General features: G+C 37.9%; 2 protein-coding genes across 3 annotated transcripts in view; both read right to left on the bottom strand.

Annotated features, from left to right (window-relative positions):
• The window catches only part of LOC125408167 (transmembrane protease serine 11C), a 51,853-nt gene that overhangs the window by 9,713 nt on the left and 16,087 nt on the right, over window positions 1–26,053 (bottom strand). The window contains exons 4-6 of one of the 2 annotated variants that reach the window (XM_048446270.3): window positions 16,651–16,718; window positions 13,255–13,415; window positions 1,467–1,505 (exon numbers count right to left, since the gene is read on the bottom strand). In XM_048446270.3, the coding sequence (XP_048302227.2) occupies window positions 1,467–1,505; window positions 13,255–13,415; window positions 16,651–16,718 (268 nt within the window). The remainder of the gene's footprint in view (window positions 1–1,466; window positions 1,506–13,254; window positions 13,416–16,650; window positions 16,719–26,053) is intronic. The other variant, XM_085691707.2, reaches the window with a different exon arrangement.
• On the bottom strand, window positions 15,375–16,276 carry LOC125408850 (mRNA turnover protein 4 homolog). The gene has a single exon (XM_085691487.2). It carries the CDS (start codon window positions 16,251–16,253, stop codon window positions 15,534–15,536), a length of 720 nt encoding a protein of 239 aa, XP_085547613.2. The 5' UTR covers window positions 16,254–16,276; the 3' UTR covers window positions 15,375–15,533.

The following is a 26,053-nucleotide window of genomic DNA, read 5'->3' as shown; positions in this document are numbered from 1 at the left end:
AGGTGCCTCCCTAGGAGGCGTGACTTTGCTGTTTCTGACCTTACTCATAATTCTCAATTTCTATCCATTCGTCAACTTCCACCTGAAGCTCCCATTTACTCATGATTGTGTCTGTTGCGCTTTCAGCCACCATCTCTGCAGCCTTACCTTGCTATTACCTCTGCTCAAGTCCTACGTGGAACCCTGTAGCTTTATTATACCGAAAGAGAGAAGCTGGTAAATTTCAGACATTTAAAGACTAGAGTGAAGATTGCTGGATTTTATTGCCATCCTACCCTTTTACCTCTAATATGTTTTAATATACTTTACTGTGTCACATGCTAATGCTCTGTTCTTTACATCTATTTTGTTTTTCTGCATACCCTCATCTTTCTATTACAAATGTGACCGGAACTCTAGCTGGATCAAGTCAAATTCTGGATTCTGATATGAGAGGGTCTTAGTGTTCCAGTTGAGGAGTTGATAGACTGGATGATATCTTTATACCATTGCTCATGGATCTGTAAAGACGTCTATGAACCTGACAGTTTTCCAGTTGAGGATTTTCAATTTACAGATACTGAGAATTTCACTGCCATCATTGGTTTTAAGATGCGTTATTAAGTTGCTTGTGGGTTGTTTAATCAAAAATCTCTGAAAAAGAAACCTTAAATAGCCTTGTGTTTAAAATTTGTCCAGGTTCCCACTCAATAACTAAGTGGTAGTAAGAGCAGCCTGGGTCACTGTCACCTAGCTCTAGAGGGTGGATGCTCTAATCCAGCTACCCCAGTCAGTCTTTGTCCCCAGACAAATGAAGCTTTCCTTGACAGCTTGCTCTGAGTTCCAGCCACTTTATGGATCATGTTTCCTAAGACCAGCAATGGAGTTGGGGTGGGGGTGAAAACAATGCCTTACCCAGCAAGGAAGAAGTGGTTTGCATAGAAAGCATATGGCTCTCAGCACACAAATTTAGACTAGGGTCAGCATTCCAGAGAGAGTTCCTAGGCCTGGGATTCTTATAGGTGAAACATAAAACACAGAGAGCTGACATGCACTGAGGGCTAACTGTGAGCACAAACACCCTGGTGAGTAATTTATTACTATTACCTTATTTTATCTTCACACTAATTTGAAACTAAGGCTTGGAACATTAAAAAAATTATGCTAATCCTTCACTCTAGAATCCAGATCCGAATCAGATCTGAAACTCTGAATGTGCATGAAGCTGATTTTAGATTCTAAGTTCTTAATTACCACTGCTTGTCCCTAGGTCCTCTCTGCCACCATGGCATGTAACAATGCTCCGCCTTTTAAATCCATGACATCACTCTAGATTGATTCCTACAGTAACATTCAGTAATCTGTTACTACAGTAACATTCACATACATTTCTGAAAGTCAGGTTTCTTATTACACTTCAACTGCGGGGCTCCTTGTCATTCTAAGGATAAATTTTTGATGGCAAATAACTTGGTTGATACACTTACATGTATTGAGAAGATCTTCTGCTATTGGCATTGCAATGTCTAAAAGTCAAGAAAATGAAAATGTTTACATTTATAAACACATTTTATTTTTAACATTAATGGTACTTATATTGCTTTTGGAGATACCCTGTAAACATGTTATCTATCTTGATTGCCAGTTCTGTTCATGAATTAACATAGAGAAAAAGAAGATATTTATACTTATTTTTTAAAATGCCAAAGTTCCTCACTATAATTTATTTGCAAAGCAGTTTAGTTTTGAGATGTCCTAAAACACACAAGAAGTAGTGACCTTCCACCAAATCCCAGAACACACCTTAACAAATAATTCTAGTAAGTAGGATGCTGTTACTTTCACTACATTTTTAATATTAAAATTAATTTTTTGATTAACATATAAAGAGATGGATTTCACTGTTAATTTTTCAAAGTATTTAGTCACACTTTGTTCTTTTTGCCTCTCAATCTTCTGGATGCCTCTCTTCTTCTGGATGCCTCTTCTCTTTCCTCTTACCACTGAACATTGGTCTCATTTCAGCTTTTATGATGCATACTCCATTACCCTCTCATGTTCCTACCTCTTCTTCCCTTTAGACCTCTTTCTCCTCTTTTATAATTTGCCCTGATGTTTAACACACACACACACACACACACACACACACACACACACACACACACACGCACACACACAAATTTTCAATCAAGGTTCCACAAATGAGAGAATATGTGTCTTTGTCTTCCCAAGTCTGGCTAATTTTTGCTTGAAATAATAATCTATAATTGTGTCTATTTTCTGAAAATGTTATAATGTCCTTCTTCTTTACGGATGAACAAAATTCCATTTTCCATAGGTTCCACCCTTTCATTATCTGGTTATTTCTTGATGCATACCTAGGCTGGTCCGTGGCTTGGCTCATGTGGGCAGTGCTCTAGTACACATAGATGCGCTGACAGGATCCTTTATTTGAGTGTCCAGGAGTAAGCAGTTGGGTCAGATAGTAGTTCTGATTTTAGTCTCAGTGGTGTCATTTGTGTTAAGTCCTTTTAATATACTTTAAAATTTAAATTATGTTCTTTTTGTGCTATGGTTCAATTGTTTGCCATCCTACTTCCTGTTTATTTTGTATCAAAATAATTTATTTGGGCAATGAGACATATTTTGAGCTTTTCCTCTCATTTCTGTATAAATTTTATTCATTTGGAATGAAATCATTTATACCAGATGGTTTTGTTATGCATCCCATTTGTTAACATAACTGTAAATTTGCTCAATTGACATGGAGAAACTATGAGGAGAGATTAAACAAATGAATCATACTTCAAATTTCCTATGTGGAAACCTGTCAGTTCACTAGTTAAGAGTTCTAGAAGACATTATCAACTGCACTATGAGGTAAACACTATAAATGTCTATGTTCATTTGTTTTATGTCCCTGTTTTCTATAAATCAAGGAAGAAGAAACCAATTCTCCATGTCAATTAAAGTTCAGTTTAATATTTGGTTGCACAATTAACTAGACAAACAAAAGAATACTTTACCAGGCATTGACCTGTCTAAACAAAAGGCAAGGGCACTTAGCAGTCAACTGGACTAGAGAAGAAAGGGACCACACCTACTAGACAAGAAATCTGCCATAGTTTCGTATATCCATTGCTATTGTCTCACAGAGGTTATTTTTTGTTTGATATGATATGTCTAATTTAGTTTTGAATTTTTGTGCTTGGTAGCATATATCAAATCATATTAAGATTTTTAGAAATAAACGTTTAGATGGATTGGACAAGTCTTGTCCTGTACTCAAAGAACTAATAATTTTAAAACTCTATGTTATTCATACAAGTTTCTTCCTTTCTTAAAGTTTCTTTTATTAATATATTTCTTTCCAAAGAAAACAAATGTCTTGGGCTTGTAATTTGTTTTAAAAAGTTGTGCTGTCCCATAGCTCAATAGGACAGTTATCACTTGAGGATGGGGAAGACAAGCTACAGTGAATTGAGAAATGACTTAAGTCATTTTCCTTTCGGATTAAGTCACAACTGTGGCTGTTTGTATATCCTGCAATTTAAGTCCCCTGACTCACACTCCAAGGTTAGAAATCTTGTGGATGACAAATTCAACAGTGTAACCTGAGATACTCTCCTTATAGTGTGCTATATTAAGGAAGTGACAGAAAACAATAGCTCTGTTTCTGCCAAACAGGAGACGGATGAAAGGATGTGAAGAATCCTGGGAGTGGTGGCTCACAGCTGTAGTTGCAGCACTCCAAGGCTGAGGTAGGAGGGAGCCTGAGACCAGAGCAGTTTATAGTACAAAGAAACTCAAAAGCCAAACAGCTCAGCAAATGTGCATCGGTCTTCTCCAAGGCCATAGGTATCAAAGCGCAGACATAGATTTATCCTTAGTGACTCAATGTGTTGGAAATGGAGATGAAAATTCGCAAGAGTTTATAAATAACCTCTAGTTCTGTCCATTTTCCTGTGGTAGGTTTATTGGCTGACCTGGAAACAATTGAATGTGTAAGCAAAAGTTGTTAAGCAAAGAGGGAGGATTTGAACAGCCGACCAAACCATTCTTTTGAGGGAGGAGTCAAGGAATTTATTTTAAGGCCAGAGAAATTGGGTATGATTGGTTAGAGGTGCATATTAGATTTGAAAGATGCTCCCTACATTAGTCCTGTAGAACACCCACGACTATTGTTCATAGTTAGGAAGTATGAGAGGCAAATTTGGATGAATTGTTAGGAGAGAGGACTCCTGTCTTGGGTATGGCGTTGCCCTCCATTTAGCTTAGCACCCAGGTTACAGAGGCAGGTGGATTTCTATGAGTTTGGAGCTTACCTAGTATACAAAGCAAGTTTCAGGCTAGCCAAGGTTCGTAGTGAGTTGTGTCTTAAAGAAGGAGGAGGATAAGGAGTAGGGAAAGGAGGAGGAAGAGGCAGCAGCAAAGGACTCCTGCTCTTAGTGGTAGCATGTACCTTTATTCTCTTTACTCCTAGCCGGTACCCAGTGAGACCTGCTTCAGTTGAACAAACAAAGCAGACAGGTAGAGAGATACAGGTTTACAAAAGGAAGACCCTTCTATAACCTGATTCCAGTAAAAATTTTCTCTTGAAAGAAGAAATCTGAAACAGATAATGATAATGAAAACCAAACTTTAACATTCTGAGAATAAGGAATATTTTTTTGGAGCAGTAGTAGGCCTACTCATGATGTGAATTTTATAGAATATGGACTTTAAATCTAATTAGTGGAATTTATCACTTTACATATTCTAAATTCTAAAGAAGTTGAACAGTTCTACCTCTGGGGTGGATTTCCTGGGTTTTCCTATGTAGAAACATTCAGCCATACTTTTAGGGACATTTAAAAATGTCCACCTGGCGGATTTTGGAAAACTCTAAAACCATAAGTGTATATGGATTTGGTACCCAAAATAAACAGTATAATTGTTTAATGATGCAAAATTATCTCCCACCATGGTTCCTCATTCGTGATGTTTTGGCACACACACGGTCGTGCAACTGCTCTGCATTAAAAAGCAAAGGAGCTTTTTTTATGGATAAGGAAAATGCTTGAACAGAACTAGAATGCTCCACTTGTTATAGCTTTTGGTTGGTCACCTGACTGCATAGCTAGCCTCAATAATTGTTTTTCTTTATATTTTCAGTTTGACTGAGAGTTGTTCTGTCGTTAGATGTTGTGTGTCAGTTGCTATTCCTCAGGCTGAAGTAGGTTAGCTTTTTGTTTTTGTTTTTGTTTTTTTGAGTACATACCTTCCCAGATAGCAGTCTTGATGATGAGGATATAAATGTCAATACTAAAACAATCATGAGCTGTTTTCACAGATGATAGTTTTATGGGTGGGTGCATATTCAAGGTCAGAGAACAATCAGTTTGTTCATTTTATTATAACAATATTATGTATTATATTGGACATTTTTGTGTATATTTATCTCATGTGCCCCATTGATCGCAACCACCTTTAAATAGTGACTATTTTATTAATATTTATGATTTTCAGTGTCTAGTACATAATTGTGTTATTGAATTGTAAGTATTTCAAACTCTAAGCTGAAACCTATATTTAAAAATATACAAAGAAATATTATTTTAAAATAAATTCTTAATGACTGGGAACTTAAATGTTAAGAGGCATATTCTTCTACATCTTTTGGGAAACTTGATTACATTTTTTGTGCGGCGAAGTCAAGAATTGGGGGGGAAAAAGGGTGTCCACAGGAGCCAAAAAAAAAAGTACTGAAATTTCTGTAATTAGGCAAATGTTCTGACACACTTTCTTTCCTTTGAAAGAAAGAAAAAGATTGTAATGTGATATTAACATCAATGAGTAAAAATTTTTGGTTTGGAAATGAATATCAGCTTTCTTTCCATTTAAATAAATGGAATAGGGTTAAGAATTTTGTTACAAGCAATTATTATTTACTATATTATTATCATTATTGATATTATTATTATTGATATCATTATTATTATTATTAGTTAGGTTTTGAGACAGGATTTCTGTGTGTAGCACTGGCTGTACTGGAACTCACTCTACAGACCAGGCTGACATTGAACTCAGAGATCTGCCTGCCTCTGCCTTCTGAGTGCTGAGATTAAAGGCCTGTGCCACTATGCCCAGTTTGGAAATAACTTTGGGAGAGGGTAGGGGAGAAATATATAAATGTTTTTTTAGTACTTATGCTAGATAGTCAATGTCAGTGGCTTAACCCTCTTACCTTGTAATGATTTAGTATTATAATAACAAAGGGTTGTATGAATTGGTTCTCCTGAGTTAGGTATATTTATTACGTGTAGAAATGTTTGAGGATGCTTTACTTTTACATGAACAATGATCTTTATACATAATTTACCTCATTCCCTAAGTCTTGTAAAATCACTTTTAGTGAACTTACTCCATACATGAAAAACACATATTTATATTTCTTAAGACTCAACTGGTTGTATAGTGAACATTTGCTATTCAGTTATTAGAGAAATAAATGAAAGAATAATGTCTGATATCTTTTATACAGTAGCATTTTTTTCATTCTTGCTATGTCCCAGGTTCTATGCTAAGACGTGTCTTCATGTTCTATAATATCTGTGATGTCATACTCTTCTTTTTAAAAATGAAGAAACTAAGACCCTATGAGATAAGTGATTAGTTTTTTTTTTTTTTTTTTTTTTTTTTTGTGGGAGCTTGGGATAGCGAGTAGAGTTTCGTTTACTGTCCCAGTGGTTAGGGGACTCTTTTTAAACATCTTTTTAAAACATCTCAGTTTTACTCATTTAAATTAATAAAGCAATGTGAGTTTGATAGACCAAGAGTAGCATTATTATAAATTACATATAACAATTGTATAATTATCCAGCCCATTTTATAAGTAAGAATGCAACAAGAACCACCACACTGATAGACCAGGGTGAAAGCTCTCAACCAGATAGCAGAAGTATTGGATTTTGATCTTGTATTTCATCCACTAGAATATTGTACACTGCTATACTGGGAAGTTTGCTCCAGAAAAGATGAATATGATATGTACTCACTCATAAGTGAATTCTAACCATAAATAAAGGACATTGAGCCTATCATTCATGATCCTAGAGAAGCTAAATAAGAAGGTGAACCCAAAGAAAAACATATAGTTATCCTCCTGGATATTGGAAGTAGACAGGATTGCCAGGCAAAAGTTGGGAGCACGGGGGTGGGGGTGGGGTAGGGGTAAGGGGAGATGGGGAAAGAGAAGGGAGAAGGGGAGGATTGGGGGAATGGGATGATTAAGATGGAGGAAGGGTGGATATGGGAGTAGGGAAGTATATATCTTAATTAAGGGAGCCATTTTAGGGTTGGCAAGAGACTTGATGCTAGAGGGGTTCTCAGGTGTCCAAGGAGATGTCCCCAGAGAGGGTGCCTGAACTGGCCTTATCCCATAGCCACACTGATGAATATCTTGCATATCACCATAGAACCTTCATCTGGTGATGGATGGAGATAGAGACAGAGACCCACACTGGAGCACTGGATTGAGCTCCCAAGGTCCAAATGAAGAGCAGAAGGAGGGAGAACATGAGCAAGGAGGTCAGGACCGCGATGGGTGCATCCACCCACTGAGACGGTGGGACTGATCTAATGGGAGCTCACCAAGGCCAGCTGGGTTGGGACTGAAGGAGCATGTGATGAAACCGGACTCTCTGAATGTGGCTGACAATGAGGGCTGACTGAGAAGCCAAGGACAATGGCACTGGGTTTTGATTCTACTGCATGTACTGGTTTTTTGGGAACCTAGTCTGTTTGGATGCTCACCTTCCTAGACTTGGATGGAGGGGGAAGACCTTGAACTTCCCACAGGGCAGGGAATCCTGATTGCTCTTAGGACTGGAGAGGGAGGGGGAGGAGGAGAGTGAAAGGGAAATGGGAGGAGGGAAGGAGGTGGAAATTTTTAATAAATAAATTAATAAATTAAAAAAATATATGTAGGCTCAGGAGAGAAAAGATAAAAGATAAAGTCCTTAAAAAAGAAAAGAAAAGAAAGAGTAGTTGGGTGTGTTGGCACACATCTTTAATCCCAGCACTTGGGAGGCAGAGGCAGGTGGATCTCTGTGAATTCAAGGACAGCCTGGTATACAGAGTGAGTTCCATAACAGCCAAAGATACACAGAGAAGCACTGTCTCAAAAAACCAAAAATAAAAATAAAAATAAAAGAAATTGAGTTTAAAATAAAGCCACATAAAGAAGAAAAATACACAGAGAGCCTGGGTACTGTATGTTATTGTGTTGTCTTTGAATTGTATGACTGCTGAGGAAAGAGCAACAGCTGCTAAAAGACATTTGATTATAAATGATGCTGGATTAATCCAACATATATATTTTGAAGATGCCTCAACTTAAAAATTTAAGTCGAAAGATATGTTACTTTGGATATGAGGGGTTTTTTTTTGTTTGTTTGTTTCCACAGGAAATGAGAGGCTGTGGATTAATTCTGGGAGTGAGGTAAGCCAGACCCAAAAAGAGGAACACGGTATGTATTCACTCATAAGTGGATTCTAACCATAATTAAAGGTCTTTGAGCCTATTATTCGTGATCCTAGAGAAGCTAAATAAGAAGACGAACCTGATGAAGATTATTTACCTATCCGCCAGGAGGTAGGAAATAGTCAAGAGTCCCAGGTAACCTTGGGTGCATGGGGGGGGTGGGAGGGTTGATGGAAGGGGAGAGGGTTAGAGAGAAGGGAGTAGGGGAGGAATGGAGAAAGCTTGGTTGACCGGGATGGGGGGAAGGGAGGAAGGATGAATGTGGGATCAGGGAAGAATATATTTCAACTAAGGGAGTCATATTAGAGTTTACAGGAAACTTGATTATATATGGGATCCCACGTCCAAGGAGAGATCCCCAGATTGTTCTCTGGACAGAGGAGGGGGTGCCTGAACCGGCCTTGGCCCGTGACCATACTGATGAATATTTTGCTTATCACCATAGATCCCTCATCTGGCGTTGGATGACGATACAGATGGAGGCCCGCGTTGGAGCACCGAACTGAGCCCCCCAAGATCCAAACGAGGAGCAAAAGGAGGAAGAAAATGACGAAGGACTGCGAGGGATACTATCACCCACTGATACAAGGGGTCGGATCTAATGAGAGTTTACCAAGGCCAGATGGACCGTGACTGAACGAGCATGTGATCCAACCAGATTCTCTGAATGTGGCCGGATTTTCTGAATGTGGCTGGCCTGCAGTCTTTCCGAGAAGCCATTGACAATGACACTGGGACTGGTTTCCTCTGCATATACTGGATTTTTGGGATCCAGTCTGTTTGGATGCTCACCTTCCTGGACCTGGAGTGAGGGGGGAGGAACTTGGACTTCCCACAGGGCAGGAGACCCTGACTTCCCTAGGGGACAAAGAGGGAGGAGGAGAGGGAGGGGGGGAGTGGGAGGGCGTTGGGAGGAGGGGCGTAAATGGAAACTTTTTATAATTTAATAAAATTATAAAAAAAAAAGAAAAATCAGATTTGAACAAGGAAGACCCCCTGAAAAAAAGTCTCTAATAGGAGTGAATGGCTCAGATGATCCACCGTTTCCGAGGATCTCTATTGGAGTTTTCTCTGAGTTCTATATCCAGAACAGCCTCAAGACTGTTTGCTGAGAAGATCAAGCCTCACAGAATATTCCAGGCAGGACTTGACCATATTCTTAATTTTTTTTTTTAGGTTCCCATAAGATTATCAGTGCCCCAAATCAGCAGGAAGTAGCCTGGAAAGCCACATTCCCAAAAAATGGATTATGGATGTTTTTCTTTGTTTAGAGTGTTGGTTACAAGCTGTTATGAATAATGGTCAGAAAGAAAGCTTTTTGTTTTGGAAAAAAAGGGGGGGGGAGTGCTGTGGGACAATGGTCTTATATCCTGTAAAGAATTGTCACTTGTACTGGTTTAATAAGATGCTGGTTGGCCAATAGCCAGGCAGGAAGTAGAGGCAGGGTGACCAGAACAGGAAAATCCTGGGAAAAGGAAAGGTTCAGTCTGCAGTTGTAACCCAGACCAAGAGGAAACAAGAACCAGTTTATAATTAATGTAGGTTTCTGTGTGTTCCTTTGAGACTGAATGATAGTGGGACTGAGTGGGACAGAAACTCTGTCAACAGCAAAGAAAAAGTAAAAAGAGCTAATAAATAATACAACAAGGCCAAGTAATCAGGGAAAAGAATGAAATGATCTAGTGGAAGTGGGAAGCCCTTGTCTCATCAGGGAGTTGTTCCATAATGCGGTTCTTCCCCCACTGCAGACCACATATCCAGTACTATAGAGGACCCAAAGTCCTTGTGCTCCCATATAAGCTCCAAGGAAACTAGGAATGTTAGGCATACATAGTTGTCTCTTAAGAAGAGATGTATAACTTATTTTTCACACAGAAGACTGAATGTGGATGTGGTTCACAGCCTGGTGACATCTGTGTTACCTATTTGGCCAGATGGTCCCCTAGACTCTTAAAAATAGGACCAGAAGTGGTTAAAAGCCTACTGACCTTTGCACTATCTGTATGATCAAGACCATACCAGATCCTCACTCAGGCCCTTAAGATAATACATGTAGTCTATTTATAGAACCTATCATCACGAAAGAAGTAGCATGTCAAAGTGTTTTGATATAATCATGCCTTATGGTACACATGGGATTGTGTTATATCAGGAAACATTTTTCAAAATTATATTATATTTAAATATGTCTAAAATAATTTGTTCAGTGTCAGATTCTTGAAGTTTGCACCAGCGCCAGCTACTTAGTTGTGTTGAACCAGTTTTCCTCCTGTCCTCATGTGGACCATTACTCTGCCACCTGTGGTGTTTGCAGAGACCCACCCCAACAAGGTGACCTGAGGAATGTGTAATCATAAACACAAGACTTCAAGCCACATGGTTTTGTAAAAAGTAGCATATTAAATGTTTTAGAATATACTAATGAACAAATATCAAAGAATAGAGTATGAATAATATAATTTCTGTTTTTCTTAGAAGCAGTCACCTTCTTTATTCCTTGATAATGAGCGGGATCTTTACCCAACCCAGGGTTGTGATTCAAGGACCAACCTATAACCTATCAAATTAAATAATCATCTTCCTTCCTTCCTTCCTTCCTTCCTTCCTTCCTTCCTTTCTCTCTCTTTCTTTCTTTCTATCTTCTATTATTCTTTTGACTTCAAATTTTTTATTATATTCATTTATTTGTGTGTATGTATGTGTGTGTATGAGAGAGAGACAGAGAGAGAGACAGAGAGATGTGTGATTCCCCTCTGTATGTTGTAAATATGTTTTATTACCATTGGTTAATAAAGAAGCTGCTTCAGCCTATGGCGGGGCAGAATATAACAAGGTGGGAAATTCAATCATATTGTAATTATGTTACTCAACTGCATTGGAGTGTGACCCACAAATTAAAAGATGAAATAAACCTATTTGTTTGCAAGTTTCTTTTGGCTATGGGTTTATCACAATAATCAAAACGCCGACTAAGACAACTTCAAATCTATAACACATACATATTGAGCAGTTTTATTTTCTCTGGATTAAAAACTCAGTAATTAATAATAATTTGTGTTAAACTCGTCTTTAAATGTTCTTTACGATGTTTCAGTTCTCCAAAATTTTCACAATGACCATAATAATTATTTTTTATTCTGATCCTTTTTTCTATTATGACATTATTAGACTAAGGCATTCAAATGCTAAGTAAATTTCCCAAAGTCATACAGCTAACATATAGAGGACTGAAAAATCCAAATATCAAACCATCTAGTAGCAGAATCTGTAGCCTTAGCCACTGCTTTATATTGCTTTTGTTTTTCCTACTCACATTGTAGGATACTTGTGCTACAACCAGTCATTCATTTAATTAGCAGCTCTAGCCAGTGACACGTAAGTCTTTGTCTCAAACATAGAGATTTTCTTGCATGTTAAGCAGCATGTATGAAAATGTACTTCACAACCTCGATGCATCTGCTGTAGGTAGCTGAGCTAACTAGTCATCATGAGAAGGTCATGGTATTTAAAAAAATGCTGAAACAGAGACTTTGGCTGCCAAATAAATTTCAAGATCTGTATGGCACAGACCTACTTACGTCTTGATCAGTGATTAAAAATTTATCTTGGCAAAGGCTGTCCTGGGTATAATCCCTGTATTAACATCTTCCATTGTGGTTTTGGGAGAATGGCTTTGCCAGCTGCTGGGTTTGCTTCTATGTGGCTGAAAGCTCATTCAGTTTTATAAGGCACCAAACTTCTGATGAAGGATTAAGAGGGAGGGACAGAGAGCTTCCGAGACTTAAGACAAGAGCACAGCCTGTACTTAATCTGCTTAGTTTAACTGTTGACAGTGGTGTCTCTCAGCGTTACAACACGACTCCTAAGAAAAACCAGTTGTTTGGAAGAGACCACCAGACTGTACATTTCTCCGAGATCTTACTAATAATTTAAAATCTGGAAGGATGTTGGGAAAATGTTTTATGTTTTAGTTTATGTAGTTAGATGATGAGTTTCTAAAACTATCCCTTTGGATGTTAATTCTCTACAGCTTGGAAGTCTACTTTCTTCCTGCCGTTTTCGGCGCTCCTATGTCTAGAATGAGCTCAGTGAGAGGAAACATCGCAGGGAAGCTACAGGTCAGCAGGGATGCCTTCTTATACAGAAGAAGCATGCTCAGAGTTTGCTTTTTGATGCTTTGGTATTCAGCGAAATGAGAGCTTACCCTAGGAGCCTCCCCACCCATCTTTTAGTCCTTCCTGTAGAAGGGGCAATACTTTCAGTTTCAATTCTGTCCCTCAAATTTTCTGCATTATTCTTATAACAGGATTTGTAGCAGAAACTGACAGCCTGTCCCAGAGATGATGTTGCTATACCACACTCCCAGTTATTCTAACAAGCCAGGGATAAAGTTAATTCTTCACTAAGAATAAGAATCAGATTATACGTGACCATGTGAGACAAGTTCCATTAAATGTATGTTGAGAAGGGAGATGTGTTTTTTAAAAAGTTCCACCAATTTTGGCAGTCTGCATTATTGAGACTCAGATCAGAAGGAACTCTCAAGACTGCAGAGTAAGCCATGGTTTAGGCTGTTGTGTTTTGAAAATGAAAAAGTCATTTGAGATTCTGGTTACTTTCATAGTGTGCAAAAATAGCTATCATTTTATGCAGTACAATATTTAAAGGTAGAAATTCTGCTTCATGTGTATAACAAAACAACAAATTCAAATTAAAAGATGAACATCATTCCATACCATATATATTCTTACCTGAAAATTTAAATGAGGAAAAATCTATAAGTAATCCAGTTTGGCGTTTGAGCTTCTGATACACAATGGCTTCAATGCTTTCCCAGAATTTTTCTACATTGTTCCTATAACAGGCTTTAAATTTCAACACAGCGTGTATCACGACTTTCCCATTGGCTTTGCTGTAAAACATAAACAGACAGGTTGTTATCTCACAAAAGAACCCCTATAGTTCTTAGTGGCAGGGGTGAGGAGTTTGTAAAGAGGCAGTGGTTGACATAACACAGTAGAATTTTGTGTTAGCCGTAGATTCCCAATGGAGATGAGACAACATTTTACAGACATGAGTTTTTTTTTTAATCCAGGGAAACTGAGTATGAATTTTATATCTAGTATCTGCCACTGTGATCATACAGCAAGTTGCTGTCATTCGCTTTTCTTGGCTTTCATGCACCAAATGGGATGATAATCCTATTTACTAGTTTTTCAAAAATATTACAGAACAAATGCTTCTTATTAATGGAGATAGAACTTTGAATCCATAGAAGTTAATGAAAATTATTTGTTAGTATAAATGTATTATGGAAGATGATAAACTATACATTTTACAAGGGGGTCACTGTAACTGACTCCAGAGATAGCCTAATATGTATGGCTTTCTAGTTCTGTGTCTTCCGATGTTCTGCTAGGACTTAAAAACTAAAGGTTCCCAGTACCTATATTATCAATTTTATGTACTTTTTACCTTTATAGACACTAATTGATGATTTAATTATCTAATTAGTTTCTCAATTAGTAATGAGAACACAAATTGTATTTTATTTTTCTTGAAACTTCCTAATGCCCAGCAGAGCTCACAATAGTTTCTTGAAATGAAGAATAATTAATGCACATTAAAACTGAATTAGAATATTCTGGATATTATTTTCTGTTGAATTTAAAAGTCTTGTGAGCTAGGAATATTTAATAGGTGGCAAATAGTTTTGGAAGAACTGTTGTTAACTGGGATCTGTTTTTTTTGTGACAAATAATTATCTCCTTTATCAACTTTTCTTTCTATGAACCGCCTTGTGACAGAGGTGGGGTCCTAGAGACATAGCTCCCCACAGGGTGAAATATGGGAACTCCTAACTGCTTGAGTTTCTTTCTGTTCATATCAGTTTCTTTCGGTTCTTTCTTCTTTATCAATATGTGTATCAACATCTTGACAATGGATGAAGCTATGAAACTTGACTTCTGAGGGTCCCAAAACTGAAGGAGGGGAATCGATATGCACTATGCATGTATTTCATGAATGTTTAGAGTCTAATGCAAGCTGTTGAACACCCAGTCCCTAGGTGATTTTCCACCTATTATTTGTATATTTATTTTATCTGTATACTTCTTAATGAGAGATGTTTTCAATATGTAGCCTTGTGTGCCTTGGAAGTTGTGATTCTCTCCTTCCTCAGCGTACTAGCCTTGGGATTACAGGAATGTTCCATGTGTCACAACAGCTTCTGTCTATTGGGTGGAGGACTAAAATGGTAAGTGAGTTTTATTTTTAAGCAAAAAACCTAAATGCATTATTATGTGAACTATTCCTACTTCAATATCAAATCCAGTTTTTAATTTGTTTATAAGCCAAAACATACTTTTCCAGATTAACCCAAACATTCTGCAATGCTCTCTTCATTTTCAAATGAAAATTATTTATTATTCAATTTCTGTGTGTGCATGTGTGTGCACACATATGTATGTGCACATGTTAGCATTCATGTTATTTCAGAGTTATATTAGGTCACAGGACAGTTCTCTAGTGTCAGATCTCTTTGGGATCCTACAGTGGAACCTGGGGCACCAGACTGTGCCCAGTGCTTTTACCCTACATGTCATCTCAGTGGCCCTGTCTTATTCATGTCAAAAAGTTTTAAGTATACTCTCCTTTTTATATTTATTTCTTGTTTTTGTGCCCTCAAATAAAAGTAGACCATTTAATATTTATCTAATGCTCATAACTAGCTGGAATCCATGGTTGTAGTTTAGTCAATTTATACTTTTACTATTTTTAGATTTATTTATTTTATTTTACATGTATGAGTGCATTTTTTTTTTAACTAGGAAAAGTCTCTTGCCATCTACAGGGGAAACCCTGAGGACAAGATTTTATTCTTTGTAGAAACAAAGTCCCACCCCAGCTTCCTCTCTTGTCTGCATCCATGTCAAGATAAAGAGCTGCTCCTTTCAGAGGGGTGACAGCAGTCCTGGTGTCCAATGGAGATGAAGAACTTGCTGGAAGTCCTTCGTCCCACACCCTAGAGTCAGCTGTCATCCTCTTCTTCTGACTCTCCCTCAGATGCAGATGCGCTTTCAGGCAGTTCACCGTCTATCTGCTGGAATCTCCCCGACTCGGCATCCCACATGTATTTGATGGTCACCTTGAATTCAGCCATCTCATACCCAAAAAGCTTCAAGACCCGGGCCTGCTCTGGAGTCAGCACATCGCCCTCCTTGCACACTTCATAGTCAGATAGCAGGGTCACCACACCTTTCATGAGGGCAGTGGGCAGGCCCAGCTGCCTCAGCTGTGGCTCCATGGAATGAGGGAACTGCTTCAGGGGCCCTGGATCCAGGTTCACGGTTAAAGATGCTTTGTTCCCAGCTCTAGCAAAATCCATTTCTGTATACTTTGTGAACCACCCGTTCACCTCCTCCTTTGTGCGGTTGGTAAAGAGGAGCCCAACTTCACCTCTCAACCTCTTGCTGACCTGATGTAGGTTGTCTTTGTATTCGTCAGACGGGCTTCGCCCCAAAGCCACCATCATCACCTTATTTTTGCCAAAGAACATCCGGCTGTGCTTCCAGGCATTTCGGATGTCCTTCAGCTTGTTGTTCCTCATGTTGGCCACAGAGAAGATGAAGATGTACTTGGATGTATCCACACATTTCCGAAGCTCTTCTATCAGGTTCTGCTTCAGTTCCAAGCCTTTCTTGGCAGTTTTTGTTAAGGAAACTTTCTTGTCTCGCTTAGATTTAGGCATCGCTCTGAAAACACGTGCGGCGGAAGACTCATGAGTGCATTTTTTGCATGCATGTATATGAACTATGTGCAGGCAGTACCCTTGGAGGTCAGAAGAGAGCATTGGGCCCTGGAACTGAAGTCATAGATGGATAGTGAGCCAACATGTGAGTGCTGGGAACTGAACCTAAATCCTCTGCAAGAGCAACAATTGCTTTTATTACTGAGTCATCTCTTTAGTAATCATTTTCTAAAAAAATGATAAAAAATTTCCACATATATGGAGTTCAGGGAGTTTTATGACACTAAATTCCTTTTTGTTTCAAACTTAAAGTTGCACACCAAAGAAACACATTTTGTTGGGAGGCAATGTAAAAAGGGAGATGAAACTGCTTTTCATTCTGCTATGCTATGCATACCTTACTTGGACAGTGTGAGATTTGACGTACTGTTTTCTCAGTTTTGATTCATGAAATGTTTCATTCATCTATTAAAAAGAAAAAGGGTTAATGACATGATTTTATCTTTTTAAAAAGGTTTCTATCACTTTTGAAATACACCTAAAAATACACAATAGTACAACAAAGTATCATCCAGTTTGACCTCATATTCCCAAATACAATTAATTTTACTTATTTATGAGTCACTGAGATTAAATATTCCTAATTTTCATAAAACATGTAATGTTCATGTCTTCCAAACATCATGAATAGCAGCATGGTAAATTATAATACTCATTTTGAAGTGATGAATTCAATGTACAAGTGGATATTATGACATTATTTTTTTTCCATGTGCAAATTTTACTGAATATCAATGTAATAAAAATAGTGTGCACAGAGGAAATGTTTACAAATTGTATGTGTGTGTGCGCACATGCCTGTGTTTGTATGCATGCATGTGTATATGTGTGCTATGATAGACCTGTAATGCATATATGGCAACTATGTTCATAGCAGCATTATTTTTAATAGCCAGAACCTGGAAACAACCTAGATGCCCCTCAATGGAAGAATGGACAAAGTGTGGAATATATACACATTAGAGTACTACTCAGTGGTAAAAAAAATGACATCTGGAATTTTGCATGCAAATGGATGGAAATAGAAAACAATATCCTAAGTGAAATAACCCAAACCCCAAAAGATGAATATTGTATGTACTAACTGATTAGTGGACTCTAACTATAAACAAAAGACATTAAGCCTATAGTTAACAAGCCTTGAGAAGCCAAATAACAAGGTGAACTCAAAGGAAAACATATATAGGTCCTCCTGGAAATTGGAAGCAAACAAGATTGCCAGGCGAAAGTTGGGAGCATGGGGGTGGGGGTGAGAAGAGGGAGAGAGAGAAGGGAGAAGGGAGAAGGGAAAGTCTGGGGAGAGCTTGAGGGAGTGGGAGGGTGGAGATGGAGGAAGGGAAGATATAGGAGCAGGGAAGAAGATATCTACATTAAGAGAGCCATTTTAGGGTTGAGAAGAGACTTGGCTCTAGAGGGGGTCCCAGGTGTCCACGGGGATGTCTCCTGCTAGGTCCTTGGGCAGCAGAGGAGAGAGTGCCTGAACTGGCCTTGCCCCACTATCACACTGATGATTATCTCGAATATCACCATAGAATCTTCGTCCAGCGATGATGGATGGAGATAGAGACAGAGACCCTCATCAGAACAGTACCTGAGCTCCCAAGGTCCAGTTGAAGAGCAGAAGGAGGGAGAAGATGAACAAGGAAGGGGTTGGCCCAACCACTGAGACAGTGTGCCTGATCTAATGGGAGCTCACCAAATCCAGTTGGACTGGGACTGAATGAGCATGTGATTAACCAGACTCTCTGAATGTGGCTGCCAATGGGAGCGGACTGAGAAATCATCCATAATGGCACTGGGACCTGTTTCTACTTCATGTACTGGCTTTTTGAGACCCTAGTCTATTTGGATGCACACCTTCCTAGGCCTGGATGGAGAGGGGAGGGCCTTGGACTTCCCACAAGGCAGGGTATCCTGACCTCTCTTAAGGAGGGAGGGGGAGAGAGGACGGTGGGTGGGGAAGCGGGAGGGGAATGGGAGGAGAGAAAGTGTAAATTTTTGAGTGGAAAAAAAAAGATAAAAACCCAGAGTTTCTGCCTCATGTCAAGAGCCATGGTATGGGACAGAAGGAAAAAAGGAATTTAGAAAACATCTTTGCTTTTCTTCATATCTATCATACCTTTCATTGAATATATATATATATCTGTATATGTCTATATAATTAATGTTTAAGTTTTCCACAATGAACAATGAATTTTCCTGCAGTAATCTTTGAAGTTTCCAGAAAGAAGATGGCGCCCCATAACAACATCTCCACCTGGTCGATATGACATCATGATACTGATAGCGCTACTTACTACAAGACCTGTTTTGGGAACCAGCTGCACAAGACAGTTCCAACTTGGTTAGCTGAAATGGTGCACATCTTTTACAAGATTCTGGACAGACCTCCACAAAATACTCAGAGACTATTTGGATCATACCAGACATTAATCTTGAAATTTAACCATCATTTTACTTTCACAGGATCCCCTAGAAAGAATGTTGCCCCCATGACAGCTGGAAGTAATTCTAGAGGATGATGTCCACTCTCCCAGAAAAGTCTGTCCTCGGGTTTAAGGACATCATTTAGGAGTTGATTATAATTACTATATAGTTGAGGGTTGGGGGAAGAATTTTATAAGCTCAGGGATATTTTTGAAAAAAAAAAGAGGGAAAATTGGATGATGGGGTAATAGATTGGTATTTGTGAGTTATTGTTTATAGATAATTATATTGGTATAGATTCTTGTATATGGATACAAACTTAAATTATATTGAATATTGTATGCATGAATGCTTCTACCTCTGTTTAAAACATTTCTTATGTATTTATATATATATATATTTACCATATTGCACTGTATATTTCTACCTCTGATTAAAATATTTAGATATTGTTTATGTATTGATATATATTTACCATATTGTAATGTATACTTGTACATTGTTTACATTTGGAGGTCATTGTTTTCATTTATTGCACAGTTGTTTATTGTTTTAGTCTTTAAGTTAGATAGGTATTAAGAATTATAGATTAATAGTCATCTATGTTTGTCATATTTTTAGTTAGACTAATCAGGTTTTTTAGATATGTAGAGATTATATTCTGTATAAATAAATAATCTTCAACCTCTTCAAAGAGCTGTAGAAAATGGCATTTAATCTAACTTAGAGTTCTGTGGTAGCAAGACACAATTGCTCCTGGCAACACCGATCTATTATTGAGAGATTGTTGAGCACCAAAGACACTCCACTTTGAGCTTGTCTTCTTGGCAAAAGTGGCCTCTGGGCAAGGAACTGCCCATACCTCAAATATTGACAAAATGGATAAGCAGAACTGTCAAATCTTGCCAAGACAGGGTAAGACAGTTTTGAAAAATTTCTTGCCTTTAAAAATAATCTGTCAGTTACTCTAGGCCTTAGACAAAGTTGGTTGCTTCAATGCTGCAAATGTGACTTTGGATGATTGCCCAGGTAGCCACTTGTCTCTGTGATTTGTTGCATGGTTTTGAAGTTGTTTGACTGCACTTCCTAATTACTCAGGTAAAATTATTTCTCTTCTTGGATCTTGGATGGAGTTGAAGACTAAATAAATGTAGTTACTTTCTTCTCATGACTTGGCCAAATTATTTATTATACAAGACTTAAGCTAGTTAGTATAGGATATTTGTTCTTATTGTATATAATTTTGAAATAGGTTTAGAACTCCCTTACATAAACAAAATGGGGAGGTGCTGTGGGAGCTCCTTCTGCTCCTTCAGCCAATAGCCTTTAAGATATCACCCCACTTGGGCATGATCTCTCTGGCTTGAAAAAGCAGCAGTACTGCATGCTCCCTCTCTTGCTTTGGACTCTGCTTCTGGCTAGCAGATGCTTTTCCTGGTCATGCAGGGGCTGTTGTCTAAGACGGTGATCTGTAAGTTTTTCCTTTTAAATAAATAACCCTTTTATTAATCATAATTCCAGACTGGTGTGAGATTGTTTTGTGACTTACTGCTTTACCCTAGATTCCCCTCAACCAAAGAATGGATAAAGAAAATGTGGCACATTTACACATCAGAGTACTACTCAGTGGTAAAAACAGTGACCTCTTGAAATTTGCATGCAAATGGATGGTACTAGAAAAAGCCATCCTGAGTAAGGTAAATCAGACCCAGAAAGATGAACATGTATGTACTCACTCATAAGTGGTTACTAGCTGTAAAGCAAAGAATAATGAGCCTATAGTTCATGATTCTAGAGAAACCAAGTAATTAGGTGAATCCTAAGAAAAACATACATAGTTCCACCTGGGAAGGGGAAATAGACAAGATCGTCTGACAAAATTGGGAGCATGGGGGTCTGGGTTGGGGAATAAGAAGGGCAGAAGGGGAAGATAAGGGGAGAAAGGGAGAACTTGAAGGAACTGGATAGTTGAGATGGAGGAAGGACAGAGATGAGAGCAAGGAGAGAGATATTTTGATTGAGGGAACCATTATGAGGCTAGCCAGAAACCTGGCACTAGAGAAATTCCCAGGAATCTACAAGGATGACCCCAGCTAAGACCCTAAGCAATAGAGGAGAGGGTGTCCAAACTGGCCTTGGCCTGTAGTCAGACTGATAACTATCTTAAATATCACCATAGAATTTTTATTCAGCAACTAATGGAAGAAGCAGAGGAAGAGACCTGCATTGGAGCACTGGACTGAGCTCCCATAGTCCAGTTGAAGAGTGGAATGAGTGAGAATATGAGCATAGAGGTCAAGACCAAGATGGGTGCACCCAGTGAAACAGTTTCCCTGAGCTAATGGAAGCTCACCAACTCCAGCTGGACAGGGAAGAAAACAGCACAGGTCCAAACTAGTTCTTCTGAATGTGGGTGACAGCTGAATGGATGGGGCAGTCTGTGGGTGCACTGGCAGTGGTACCAGGATTTATTCTTACTGCTTGTACTGGCTTTTTGGAACCTATTCTCTTAGGATTGATACCTTGCTCAACTTAAATTTAATAGGGAGGGCCTTGTACCTTCCCCAAAACAATTGTGTCTTATCCTCTCTGAGGAGTGGATGGGGGTGGGGTGGGAGGTAGATGGAGGGATTAGGAGGAGGAGAGGGAATTGGAACTGAGATTGGTATGTAAAATGAAAAAAGATAGTTTATTTTCTTCTAAAAATTAATAAAAGAAGTTGTTAAAAAAAGGAACACTCAGATATATAGGGAATTATAAAGCTAGTATTGAAAAGCAAAATTTTAAGATTGCAAATTTATTAGTGCAGCCAAGCATGGCGGCACATGTTTTTAATTTTAGCATGAGAGGCAGGGACAGTCAAATGCTATGAGTTTGAAGTTAGCCTGGTCTACAAAGTTAGTTATTAGGCTAGCCAGGGCTACATATTGAGACACTGTCTCAAAAAAATACTTAGTAGGTCAATTGACAAACATAAATTATTGTTCTGAGGTATGAATTTATGATTTGAAATGCTAAGTGGAGTAAGTACCAACATCTCAAAGTATTAATTACATTCTTGTGCTAATTTTCTAAGAGGTCTTATGAAAAACTTTTGTTGATAGGGGTGGAGGAAGGGCACTCAGCTACCGGGGTAAATATGAGTTACTTGAACATTTTGGATTGTTACATGGCAGCCTTTCTTAAAATTATAATCTTACTGGTTTTATAAATCTTAGTCTAGAAACTTCTTAAATGTGAAAAATTTTGAGGATGTAGGTAGATTTTAAAAAAAAATAATGCCCATTTTTATTAGTAAAGTCCTGGATCCAGCAGATACCTGCAAATATAGAAGCACCTGAAAACAAAATGCTGTATGTGGTGATTTGAAAGAAAGTGGCCCCCAAAGGGAGTGGCACTACTAAGAAGTGTGGCTTTGTTGGAGGAAGTGTGGCACTGGGGAGATGGGCTTTGCAGTCTCATGTATGCTCAAGTCACACCCAGTGTCTCATCATTTCCTATTCAAGACACAGAATTCTCCAGCACCACATCTGCCTGCACACATACAGGAGATAGTACACATCTAATAGTTTGACATTCCCAAAGTGAAGGGAATGTTTGGGTTACCATCTCTTCTTTATTTCACAATGATTCCTGAGGTCAAAGGGTCCTGTACATTTAGGATTGGCTGCTTTATAGCTGTATTTTCCAGTTGTAGAAAGGAGTACTGGCATGGTAGCAACTTTTCGTGTTGCCTTCTGTGATGGTTAACAAGAATCACTTGGGAAGAATAGTCTCAGTAAGGTGTTGTCTGTTTGGGGTTGGCCTGTGGGCGTGTCTATAACAGATTGCTTTGATCAAGTTGGTTGATGTAAGAGGACCTAGTCCACTGTTGGTGGCATTATTTTCTAGGCCTGGGGATCCTTAAATGTGTGGGAGTAGAGAGAACAAGCTGAGCAGAGGAAAACACATGACATATGTGCAGTCATTTCTTTCTGTTCTTGACTGTGGATGTGATGTGAGCTTCAGGCTTCTGTCAGGGTAGCTTCCCACAATAATAGGTATAACCTGAAATTTGTAAATTAAAATGAATTCTTTCTTCTCTAAGTTGTTTTTGGTCAGAAAATTTTATCACAACAGAAATTAAACTGGAGAACTTTAAAAAACTCTTGAAATATAAATAGTAGTGCCATCATGTTTGTTGCATTTGATAAATTTTGAGTTATCTTATTTCCATTATGGCTAAAATCCTAATAGAGAATGGTTTACTTTTAATGTATGTGACAAATATTATGTTTTAAAAATAGACAATATAGTAATACTTGAATTTAAGATACTTGGCTTTTATACTATTTTTTCTGATACATTTTGAGGCTCATAGAACTGAATGTATGCTAGCATAATTTTTACTCAAATTGCAATATTTGCTATTCTATATTAAGTGCAACAGAAAACTATTGTTATTTACTTTATTATTAGTTTTTAAAAACTAGCATGTTTTTAAATCTGATGAATCACCTAGAGAACCTGTCATTTGGTAGACTGCATCAAAAAGGGGCATATGTCTAAAGGGGCATGTGCTCCTAGCATGCTCTGGTTAACTTAGGGGAAATTTTATTTGATGAATTCTGTGATTGTGTGCCTAACTAATATGTCCCTTACCCTTGGATACTCCAGTAAGTGGTTTAATGTATGAGGTTGGCTGACTGTATGGCTTCACTGACCATCTACAAACCAAATGCATTTATGCGTTGAAAATCATATTGCACTGTATTAAACACATTGGATTATTTATCTGGTTATATTAATTTCCTACAATTTGAAGTGTGCTCAAGATTTTGTAGTATTTTTTGGTGATCTTTCAATAAAGGACAAAAGAAAATCAAGGAATTTGACTTTGGCAACTTAATCTCTTGGTGTCTCAGTTTCTTTATAAGACATAGGGACATCCTGAGGATATTGTTACATAAGTACTTATACTGAAAATTAATGAAGCTAATTATATTAATAAGATCTTGTGTCATTGTTAATTGGTCTTAGAACTTCTTTTCACACCTGCTGAAGAGCTTAAAATAGTACAGGAAGGGGTAGAGATTTCTTGAGTTGCCTGTTAAAAAAATCATATAAAATATGAACTGTGAGAATGTTCTCTATCAAGACCTTTCCCCAATAGTTTATGGTAAAGCAGGATTTCTCTTTTCCAAAGGAAAAAAAATATAATTTCTTTTTAGGGTAAGTCATTGAAAGAATTCCACTATGGCAATCAGAGTCTACAGGAATTAGTGTAGTGGCTGTGAGGTTTGTCTAATGATTTGTAACTCCATTTGGTGCATGCTATTGTATTATGCTATCATGTTGTGCCTATGAATGTTGTATATATAGTGATAACTGTAACAAATGAGGCATTATTATATTCAGTGAAAACAGAAAGAAAGCAAGTATAAAAATAAGGCATTGCACAACATATTTGGTATATGTTGTTTTCAATTAGATGTATTGGAAGCAAGGAATGGAGTTGAAGAAGGACATCATGATGGCTTTGCAAATTTGATCACTGCTTAATAGGCAAGGATGGTGCAATATTAGTTATACCAACTGTTCTAGAGCAGTGGTTCTCAACCTCTGGGTCACTTTTGATCCCTTTGGGGGTCAAATGACCTGTCCACAGGGTTTGCATATTAGATATCCTGCATATCAGATATTTACATTGTAATTCCTAACAGTAGTAAAATTACAGTTATGAAGTAGCAGTGAATATAACTTTATCATTGGGGGTCACCACAACATGAGAAACTGTATTAAAGGGTCACAGCATTAGAAAGGTTGAGAACTACTATGCTAGAGTAAGCAGGAACAAATTGATTAGAATATATTGGTCTGAAGTTTGAGCTTGTCTTAGGATGATTTTCTTAGGAATTCAATATTGGCATGGGTGCCAGGGGAGTAACCAGGATTTACGGCCCTCTTTACAAGATGAAACCCATACCTGGCATTATTGTTGAACCAAGAACTAGACAGATCGTAAATTCTAGAAGAAAACCTACTACTGCTATTATGCTGCTAAATGAATATATTAAACTGGCTCTCATTATACCTATAGGTTAAGGCTATCTTTTCAAAAGACTGACGAAATAATGGGACTTCAGCTTATATCACATTTCACCTTTTGTGATGCCTGCAACACCTTATTATGTTGACATTTGTGATCTAATATCCACATAAAGAAGCTGAATTGAAGGAGAATTAGGGAATTCAAGTCATACAGCTAGTAAAACACTAATTTTGGAATTGAATAAGGCCCTTGAGTCAATTTCTTTTTCTTTTTTGTATTTTATTCTTTTCATTAGTAGCATTCACTATCTAAAATGATTGGCTTTATTATGATATTTTCATATAAGCGTATTATATATTGCTTGTTTTGCCCTGGACCCCATCATGTTCTTGTCCTCTTCCCACTCATCCATTGGGCATTTCCCATTCCTACATATCTATTTTTAAAGTCTAGGTTTCACATAGAAAAGAAAGAAGTGGTAATTGTCGCTCTGAGTCTGGCATATTTCACTGCAATATTTCTTATCCACCATACTATATAGTTTTGTCTCATTTTTGCCCTAAAGCTAAAGGTTGACTTTTCTGCCTTCATTTTCTGATTCTTTCCATGGTAGAAAAACACTAGGATTTTCAGGGACTCTGAAAACTTGTACATAGTGGGTGCTTTGGAAGGACTGCAAGCTTGGTAGTCAGACAAGCGAGGTCTGCAATGTCCTATCAGGAGATTTTGAATGACAGATAGATGACATCACCACTGCTTCTGACACTGCCAGTCTGGCTTATTTAGTTACTTTAGTTAATTATAATAGTATCTGTGATAACAGACGTTTCCAGCCCAACAGAGTGAGACTCTCGTTTGAACTTTTAACTTGGTGAACATGAACAGAAAGCTAATTCCTAAGCAAGAGATATGCAACGTTCCCTCAATAGGGAAGACATGCAAAGTGGTCTTTATTTTGGTTACATTGTCTTTCAGATTGGCCAGGCTTCTTCCTCAAGGGACTGGTTAATTTTTGAACCAGAGGCATCATGACATAAGTTATGCATCTTAGAGATCAAACATGTATTACTAACGTAATTGATTAATTCATTAGAACTATCTACTCTTTTTCATGGATCATTTTTCTCAGGGTTATTTGAAATGTGTCCTTTTGTACATTTCCATGTTCAAGTTTTCAGAGGACTTTCTGAAAGGGCTTCTTTATCTCATCTAGAACAAGGTATTGGTTAGAAATTGTTTTGAACTTGGAAGGTGACTGCTAGGGTCTTAAAACTTTTGGGAA

Source organism: Myodes glareolus, chromosome 8 (genome assembly GCF_982192425.1).
Source record: "Myodes glareolus chromosome 8, mMyoGla1.1, whole genome shotgun sequence".
NCBI lineage: Eukaryota > Metazoa > Chordata > Mammalia > Rodentia > Cricetidae > Myodes > Myodes glareolus.
This window is presented reverse-complemented; position numbering and strand designations above follow the sequence as displayed.